Source organism: Indicator indicator, chromosome 26 (assembly GCF_027791375.1).
Source record: "Indicator indicator isolate 239-I01 chromosome 26, UM_Iind_1.1, whole genome shotgun sequence".
Classification (NCBI taxonomy): Eukaryota; Metazoa; Chordata; class Aves; order Piciformes; family Indicatoridae; genus Indicator; species Indicator indicator.
The window spans coordinates 12695310-12705162 of NC_072035.1; the positions used below are offsets into that span (position 1 = coordinate 12695310).

The 9853-nt window shown below is 56.2% G+C and overlaps 1 protein-coding gene across 1 annotated transcript; it reads right to left on the bottom strand.

Annotated features, from left to right (window-relative positions):
* Nucleotides 1-525: 525 nt before the first annotated feature.
* HSPB8 (heat shock protein family B (small) member 8) lies at nt 526-3978 on the bottom strand. Its single transcript, XM_054392756.1, has 3 exons — nt 3600-3978; nt 2459-2522; nt 526-1293 (listed from the first exon to the last, which is right to left on the bottom strand). The coding sequence occupies exons 1-3, from the start codon at nt 3976-3978 to the stop codon at nt 1134-1136; spliced, it is 603 nt and encodes a 200-aa protein (XP_054248731.1). The 3' UTR covers nt 526-1133.
* Nucleotides 3979-9853: the final 5875 nt, after the last annotated feature.

Consider the following 9853-nt stretch of genomic DNA (forward strand, 5'->3'; position numbering starts at 1 on the left):
CATGTTAACAAATCTTATCCTGTGCTTCACCCTTGGGCATGGTTCTAAGGCTTTGTTCAGAGCCCAGCACAAACCATTTGCTGGTACATCCAAGGGGTATTATATGGGAAGTGCTTCCTGGGAGAGCTGCTGGTGGGGAGCTGCCAGGTTGAGATGGAAATGGGGATGGTACAAGCCCAACTTTCCCACCTCAGAGGCTCATTGAGCATCTCCAAGCAGAAAAAAAATATTTGCATCCCCTCAAGTGAGTAAGGAAAGGATAAGCCCATAGTCCTTGCCAGGCTCAGTGCTTCCCTGGCACAGTGTTAGCTGGGACTTGGCATTTATAAGCTGCAGAAAAGGTTCAAGCAAATGCTTCAGCCACCCAGCAGTGCAAGCATCCCCAGTTAACTCTCTTCTCCTTCCCCCATGGGAAGGACCCTGTGCACAGCTAGGAGGGGGCATACAGTGGCATCTCCCCTCTTCCCTGCTGCCCACCCCACCAGGCTCAGCTGAGACAAGCAGAGGCTAAGAACATCGACTGGGTTTTATTCCTCAGGTCTGACAAGTAAAAGCACAAATTGTCTTTGGAAAAAAACAAAACAAAACAAACACAAAACAAGAAAAAAAAACCACCCAAACCCGAATGTTCAAAACACGCGGACAGTTTGCGTTTCTCAGGACAGAGGCTGTGCCGTCAAGCTCCGCTGCCGGACGTGTGTCCTTTGCAGAGATGTAGCTTAAAAAAAGCCCAACCCACGGAGGAGGAAAAGGCACAGGGCTATGGGATTCCACCTCAGATCTAGAGAAAAAAAGGGCCCTTTTCTGCTATTGTTATAAATATCCCATCTGAGCAACTCAGCACAGAAAATAGCCATCATGAGAACATCCGTTCTGCTCAGCCTCATGGGCACAACATCTCTACTGGCACCTCAGGCAGCTACAAGCCCTCAAGGATGGTGGCCCAGCACTCTGCACACATACCCCAGCTCTCAGCTGGGCTCCCGTGGGGTGGCAAGTGATGCCGTCCCTGCGAGCAGCACCCATCACCCTCGTTGGATGCCACGCTGCACGGGACTGGGGAGTGGGGATCCAAGGGGAGCAGGGAGAAGGGAGGAGGGATGCTGGGGTGCAGAAGGGATGTGGGTGGACGCTCAGGCACAGGTGGCCTCTTGGCTCTCAACGGGGATCTCACTGCCACAGCCACCCTCACCATACTGCTGGTAGGGAGGGATCTGGGGTGCCTCGATGATCAGCAGACCCTCTGGTGACAAGGAGGCGAAGACCGTGATGGGGTCCACCTCGTAAGGCAGCCTGCAGGGGAGAAGGAAAGGTGACACGGTTTAGGAGCTGAGACCAGGCTCAGAACATGCCACATCCCTGGTGGACATTGACCCTTGGGAAGCCACACAGGACCCCCCGTGGGGGGAACCACCGATACTGAGCCAGCAGCCCCGCGGGGCTCAGCAAAGCCTGCGTCATTTCTGTAGTGCCTGGGAATGTGCGGGGGATATTTAAAGCAGCTTCCTGGCCGGCCTGGCCCCTCCGGGCTCTGTTTAATCTCCGCGGCAGATGTGTTTGACGGGATGTCACCCGCCGCTTGCGCTGCCCAGGCTGCGGCAGAGCCGGAGTAAATCATCGCCCTCCGCGGCAGCCGCAGGCCTTGCCCGTAAAAGGAGCCGCCGCAGCTGCCGGCTGCCGAGCAGGAGTGCCGAGCCCCAGCGACCCTGTGGGAGTTGGGATGTACAGGGCTCCTTCAGGATGCAAAAGCAAAGCTGCCACCTGAGGAAACTCTTCCCATGTCCTGGGCTGCTTCTCCCTGCAAACCCTGCAAGCCCTGTGGCTGGGGGCCTGCCCCAAACATGTGCGCAGCACCGCGGCTGGAGCTTGCCCGCCTTGGGACCTGCCTTCCCTGCCAGCCCCGGCCCGTTGTTATTGCTGCCAAAGTGAGCCACGGCGGTGAGTCAACGCGATAGGGATCTGACTGACATCACCCGCATAGCTCACACGCATTCAGGCACGGGGATGGATTTCGGGGCTGGTGATGGTGTCAGCCCGTGGTGCCCTGCTGTGCCCCGGGGATGTGCTGGCACTCGGAGTGCAGCTCCTCACACCCCTCCTGCTCCCTGCACCCCAGCTGGCTCAAATCACAGCCCCAGGCCTGGAAGAGGCCGGCAAAGTATACCCAGATAAAGGCCTCCCTTGGGAAATCACCATGTGGTCCCAACCAGCCAGTTGTGTGCTGCAAAAGGGCAAATTTTGGGGTGACCACAGGTGCAGGAGTCTCTGCATATATGAGCTGGGGCATGGGGACTGGCAAAGCTCAGCCCTTTGCTGCCAGTGCCATCCCTGCACAGTCACAGGGACAGGGTCCCACAGCAGGCTGGTGACATTTGGATGCTGCTCAAGGGGATGTGGCAGCCCCTCCATGCCCCAGCCTTTTCAGCAGGGGAACACTCCAGGGCTGACTGGTACCTACTGGATTTTCTTGGTGAAGTTCTTGGAGACGATCCCTCCTTCCACCTGCTGCTCCTCGTGTTTGCCTGCAGGGAAGGGCAATACCCCACATCACCACCTCACCAGGAGGTTATTTTTTTCCCCCAATAAACAACAACAAAACCCAACATGACAATTTGCACAGGAGATGTTTCCTTTCCCCAGTGCAAATCCTTCTCTCTGGAGAAGGATCAGGGAGCCTCTTCTATGTGGGGAAGGAAATGGTGGACACAGAGCACCCATACTCCTAGTCAGAGCCTTGGGTCTCACTGGCCCACAAGAGCTGGGGCTTAAGAAAAAGCCTCCAGCCCTAATAAAACCTTTGGAGGTGACATTGTTTGCCCTTGTCCCTCTGCTCAGGCTGGGCCACACTCACTGCACCGTCAGACTGGGGTCCCTGTGCCTGGAGGACCTCTGAAGTTAAAACCACGCTAGTCATTGCCCAGACCCCCTCAATCTGATACCATGTACCCCAAATAAATACTCAAGGCCATGCCATGTTCCTCCCCTGGGGACAATGTTGCTGCCAGGCCAAAGGGATGCCTGGGGCTGGGTGTCTGTGGGCACCCCAGATACGGTGCACCCTGCACCCACCATCCACACCATTAACTGAAGTTTTAGGGAAGTGCTTCTGGCCAGCATGTGCCCAGGCTGGGGCCTTTCTGGGCTGGACTGAAGTGGGGGATGCAGGGCAGCTGCCCCCCACTTCTAAGCACCAAAGTTGTCTCTCTCTTGGCCCCTTTAAAGGGAATCTCCCTTGATGCCAGCCTCACCCTGTTACCCGAGCCAAGCTGGGGCCCCTCTTGGCAGCTCACTGCAGGGTGCTGCTGCCCGTAGCAGTGCCTCCCTCGCTAGCTTGGGCAGAAAGCTGGGAGATTTACCCCAAAGGAAGCTTGTCCTTTTCCTTTTTGCAGCAAACCACTATGGCTTGTGAGCCAGATCCCCCAGCAGCACCCCCAAACTGCCCATGGATCTGTCCTGAAGCCCTGCTTTAGGCTTCGCCCTGTTCCCAAGCTCAAAATAAAGGGCATTTTTGCATTTTACAGCAGTTTCTTGAGCCAGCACAGGCTGAGCAGGCCTGGCTGCTTTTCATGCCCCATCCTCCTCCTCCCCCTTGCTCTGACCTGACACTTCGACGTAGCCATCCTTCGTTTTGACCGTCAGCTCCTCAGGTTTGAAGCTGTGCACGTTGACGCACACCTTCCAGGGCTCGCGGGGAAAGGGCGCGGGGCTGCGGCTCTCGGGGTACCCCCCGAAGCGGGTGCCATAGCTGGGGGCCATGGTGGAGGCGCGGGTCATGCCAGAGCGCAGGGGACCCGGCCAGGTGGTGGTGAGCCGGGGCCGAGCCCAGTCAGGCCAGTCCGCCGTCAGGTCCCCGGGGAAGGGTGAGATGCCGAAGTCATCGTCCAGCAGGCGCGAGGTCAAGCCGGGCTCCCGGAAAGGGTCGCGGACACTGCGCCTGCCGGGGTAATGGCAGGAGAAAGGCATCTGGCTGTCGGCCATGGCTTCCTTTGGAGGGGTCCGAGTGTGTCTCTGGGGTTCTCCCACAGAGCCTCAGCCTCTGTGTGGCCGCTCCTGGCTGTGAACTTCCCTGGGGAGCATCCACCCCGGGCGGGATGCGGTTGTGCGGCTGCTGGTGGGTGCTGCGGGAGTGGTCCTTTCCTTCTCAGCACCAGGTGAAGGATGACGGAGAAAATCAATTCAGAGCTGAATCACTGGGAGCCGCAGGAAGGACGGAGGGAGCTCGCTGGCCGTGAGAAAACGCTTCCTGTCTGGCTAGGATCCCAGGGACCGGGGAGAGGAAAATAAAACTTCTCAGCACAAGAGAGAGAAAAAAATAAATAATAAAATATCCCAAGATGAAAAAGCTTCTCTCTCCCCTCTTGCTCCCCGGCACTTTATGTGTAACTTTCCCTGCTGCTCCTGGCTGAAAGCTGCAATAAATGCCTGAGCTTGGAGCCGAGAAACTTCTCTAACCTTCCAGCCGTCGGGCGAGTGCTATTTATATGGATTTGGGAGGAGGGGGGGTGTGTTTTGCAATTCCTGCCCTGTCAGCCGAGTATTTTGGAGAGGATGAAACAGCCGTGGAGAATCTGGGCTGTGGCAGCTGACCTCTTCGACTGGCCTGAGAATCCTGACTGCCACAGGGCCGTGGCACTTCGGCACTTCGGCAGCTGCCCTGGTCCCCGCTGCCCCCTCCTGCCACCCTACGCCCAGTCCACTCGCTCAAAATAGACCCCAGGCTCAGGGTCGGCTGCTTTCACCCCGGTGTCACCTGTTAAAAATACCCTGGGCCATGCCGCTCCCCTCACTGTAAAGCTATGTGTCCCTGCCACCAAACAGCCCACTGTACTGGGAAATGGGTCACTGGGGGCACCCCTAGATCAGCACTGTGAGGGCAAATGGACCCCACAGGTGGGTGTTTGAGGGATTCTGGGGCAGGGTACAGAACCCTTTTGTGGCCAGGAACATGGAGCATCTCCACCACCTGGGGCTGCCCACAAATCTCGGGTGTGAGTGGGACTGTGGGATGCAGGAGGAAGGCCATGATAAAAGGAATGTCCTTCTCCAGCCCTACTTCCTCAGCCACCTTTACCGGCCTGGAGAAATGTCCCCTAACTACTTTCTAGCAGATGGACCCCGGGCAGCAGGCAGGCAGGCAGGATCCTCACAGCACCGCTCAGCCTCTGCCTCCTCCTCCTCGCCCCACTGCATGCCCCAGCCCTGCCGCAATCACGGAGAGCGGGCAGGGCGAGGCGGTAATCACAGCCGCGCGGCGGCGGAGCTAATTACAGGGCAGTGCGGGGAGCGGGGAGCGGGCAGCGCGCCGTGGGAAGAGGCGAGGCGGCGACGGAGGCTGAGCCCCCAGCGAGCATCCACCCGCCCGACACAGCCGTGACCATGTGAGCAGCGAGTGGCTGGAGGCCATGAGGGGCTCCCCATGGAGCTGGTCCAGGCACGTCTTGGCTGGACGGTGGGATGTGCTGGAGAATGAAATGTGCCGGGGGATGGGATGTGCCGGGGGATGGGATGACTTTCATGAGGGTTGTGTTTGCTGCGGGACCACTTCCTCGTGCTGCATCTTCCCTTCTGGCTCTGCCTCATGCTCCCTCTCCTCAGCATCTGCAATTTTTCTAATAGACTTGATGGAACTAATTACAGCAGGAAGACTTGTATGCAGCACAGGCCGAGCAGCAATTCAGCCACTGGTCACTCTGGCAGCATTAATCACACTGCTCTGATGTGGCATCGCTGGGGGAAGGAGCTGCCTCTTCTTGGTATGGGGCAGGGCTGCTCCCTCTGCTCAGTTCCTTTACCTCTCACCATGTGTGAAGACAGCTGGGCGTCGTGTGGGTCTCCCTGGAGATGTCTGGGGAGGGCCCAGGTGCTTGCTGAGCACCCCTGGGTGCAGGGAGGCAGCTGCCAGTGGAGTGGCAGAGCATCTCCCTAATCTCCCTCTGTCCACTTGTCCTGCCTGGCTGCCTCTGTCCCCCCAATGGCTCCTGCTGCCCAGAGGTGACAGCAGTGTGTCCTGTGGGACAATGCCACGTACCAAGCCTGAGGTCACCTGGGCACCTGTTGCTTTGGCTGGGAAGCAGGATCAACCCAGCACCCAGCACCTGTTCAGGCAAACACTGGCCCATAGGGAGAGTGGCACAAGCCCTGAAGAGGTTTTGGGCAGCCCCACAATCCTGCCATGTTTCCAGGAGCCTCCCAACATCTCCAGTCTGCATTTCCCTGCATAGCTCTGGGCCATCCTCCCTCCCCAGCCAGGAATCTTCCCTGTCGCCTTGTTTATCCCCATTAGTCACACGTCCTCTCCTGCCAGCTCTCACCCTCTCTGGGCCATCCCAATTTAGCTCCTGTTGTCACTCCACATCTCCCAGCTGCCTCCCACTGTGGAGCTGGCCCCACAACATCAGCTCTGGGGAGCACCAAGCAGCCTCTCAGCCTCTCTTCTCCTCTGACTGACCTGGGGATGCCACCCTGTGTCCCCAGGATCTGTCCATGCTGCAGCCAGGCCCTTCCTGGGTCCTGAGCCCTGCTGGGAACAGCATGGGGACCTGATCCAGTGCTACTGTCCCACTGTGGAGTTTTTCAGACAGTCCAAGAGAGCACCCCCAGGCTGAGGGATATGATCTGGGGTGCTGGAGAATCCTCACCACCCAGTTACTCACAAGGGATCACCCTGGCTCCTGTAGAGACAGCAGAGGAGATAAGCACAGCAGGCCCCTGTGATGCGGGAGCACCATGCAGGGTTTGGCATGAGGGCTCTGCAGGCAGGGAAGGGCATGTCCCCAAGGAAAGCACTGGTGAGCCCAAGTGGTGACCTCCACGGTGAGGTGTCCACATATCTGGCTTGAGCTACCCATGCCTGAGCAGGACAGGGGGATCCAAACTGCCTGGCAAATGGCAGCGAAAGCCCAGCCCAGCAGGGAAAGGACAGTTGCCAGAAATACTGGCCCACATCTTTTTTCGTTTCAGCCAGTGCCCTGAGGAGCCAGGCCTTGGCAGCTGGGAGCAGAGGCACATGCCCTTCCCTGTGGAGCAGCTGAAACAACCCAAAATATCCCACCACATGCAGCCAGACCCAAAAGGAACATGACAAAGAAGGCTGTATGAGAAGGAAATACTGCCCGAACTTTATTGGAACCCTTTTCTATCCAGGCTAACAACTCAAACACCCCAGGAAGACTAAAGAATACAGGATGGAGAGCAAAGGGAGTTTTACAACCAAGTCAAACCAACAGATCTGCCTGTGTCATTTGGTGAGGATTCGATCCAGAGTGGAGAAAACTGAGACACCATTTCCCTTGCTGCTTTGCTCATGCCTTGGCTTTTGTTCTAAACTTTCTCATTTCCTGGGTTTGGAAGGTGGAGAGCTGCCCCTGGGCTGGTGACGTTCGGGGGTGTTGTTCTCTAGGCAACAGCTCAACAGCTGATGATGAAGCTGTTGCTACAACAGTGGAGGTACCAGTGCTTTGGAGACCCTTCTGGTCATGTGCAAACTTCCAGGTAGCAGCAGGAGTCACAAGAGTGAGTTACTCTCTGCTGCAGAGGTAATACAGCCCTGCTGGCCAAGGGCAACGCCTGCACTTAGGCACCTGAACCCTTTCTCAAACACATCCCCAAGGCTCAGCACCCTGCAGTTCCCTGCCACTCTGTGGCACTTGTCTGCCAACACCAGATTCACATCCACCCTCTGCCCACCCTCTGGGAACCTCTGCCCACAGAACACCAACACCTCCCATTCAGGTGAAGAGGACAATGGCTACGGCATTGGTGGAGAGCATGAGCAGGTCATGATTTCTAGCACACCCCATGCTAAGATGCCTGCAGCAAGCTCTGGCTCCTGTCAGAGATGACAGGAGAGATCTCCCCTGGCCTGGCCTGGTCACCTTTCCCAAGCTTGTATTTGGGCAAAGCTACTGGTTCTGGCAAAAAGCCCAAGGAAGGGGGCCAAGTAGGACATGGCACGAGGATGAGGGTCTCAGGATGGGGCAGGGTGGACATTCTTGCTTCCTAGCAGAGACCACAGCAACTCACTTAAACACTCACCTCTTTCTCACATTGATGAAAGAGCAGTAAGTCTCCATGTCCCCCAGTAACCACTGAAAGCCCAGAGTGGGTCAGTGGTGAGAGATCAGAGATCTCTGGGGATCTCTGGCAATCCTAGCAGCTCTACATAGCATGGAGGAGGAGGAGCAGATTTATTCCTCCACCACAGCTGGCCTGTCACCTCTGAACGCCCAGCACCTTTCCAGGGGGTTTTGATTTGTCAGCAGAAGCTGGTCCCAGAAGCTGAAGGATTTTCCCTTGCCTTTTCATCTCCATCTAAAGGAGGTTCAGGCCTAAACCACTGGTGGTTGAGCTCCAAATGAGTCTGATTTGTCTGTCAGATGCCTCCATGCCAGCAGGTGCCAGCCTGAGTAATTCACCTATCTGACAACCTCTTTCCAATGTATATAGCAACACTTCAGAGGCTCTCACCTTCATGGACCCAACAGCAAGACCCAAACAGCTTTTTTAAAAAGTAATGCTCAATAAATAGAAGAAATAAATATTAAATAGAGGCTAAGTCCTCTCAGCCTGTTCAACATATGTACAGTGCATAGCAAAATAACAGGGATTGGCTGTTGCAGACAAATTTGGTACAAGTTCAGTCCCCCAAAACAACAAAAGCACCGAGAAAAGTTGTGGTCCACATAAAGCAACATAAAGCAAGTGCTGTAACCTGTGAAGGACTGGAAGGAACTCCACAGAGCTTTGAAATACCCCTTCCCTTTGCCTTGCTCAGTGTGACAAACCCAGAGCCAAGGCAGATCCAGGGAATGGGGAAAGCCAATGGTATGACTCAAGGGTCAGGGGGACATTTGGGAGCAGGTACTGTGACATGCTCTTTGCCAGGGAAAAGCAACCGGGGTGTCTGCAGGATGGAAACAAAATCACGGGTGGGAAAGACCATGTTTGCCAGCACCAGAATGACCAGGTTGCCTTTTCACTAGCTAAAGGCTGCTCTTTGCAGAGCACCAGCAGCAATGTGAGGTAACAGACATGGGGCAAAAGTCCTTAAAAGCAGTAAATGAGCAAAACAACATGGAACAAAAACAAACAAAAAGAAGCAGTGGCAAAAAGGCACAGAGACAGAAAAGCTTATGGGCTTCTTGCAAACTGATGGAAACTCACTGACAGGAGGGTGATGTTCCAGGTTGTACTCAAAGCCTTAAATAAGTTAAAAAATAAATATCACCACTGAGGGAAGTTCCTGTGCTCATGTACATAGACACAGAGAGAGAGACTTGGTTAGGTCCTGTCACCAGAGGCTGGATTTTGCAAGCCTCCTCAGCACGGATCACTCTCTCACGGTCTCATTTCTCTGCTTTTTCCATGGGTGGGTCACCACGTGGCGATAAACAGGGCAGGGGAGCCCTAGCGACGGCATCCTCCCAGGGAAACCAGCGGTGCCTCCGCAGAGCTGCTCGGTTTCGGGTTGTGCGCTGCCTGCCGAGCCAAGGGAAACAGCGGCGCTGGCCAGCTGGCTCCTGGCCGGCGAGAGCACGGCCCGAGGGTGAGACTTCCCCTCGCAGCACCGCAAACAGCCGGCTGCTCGGCCAGCAGATCCGCGGCGTCACCTCCGTGAGGTCCCAGACCTGTTTCTGTGGTCATGTCCATCGTGCACCTTCACGAATCTAATGAGAACTCCTAGTTTTTAACATGAAAACAGACGAACATCTCTGTCCTGCACCCCTCTGTCCGTCACACACTCTCCTCCCTGCTCTGGAGAGCGCAGACAACGGGACATGCTGGCAGCAGGAGTGACCAGCAGGAGTGACCATCACTCCTCCAGCCACCCTCACTGAGAAGGGTCAGCACTGTA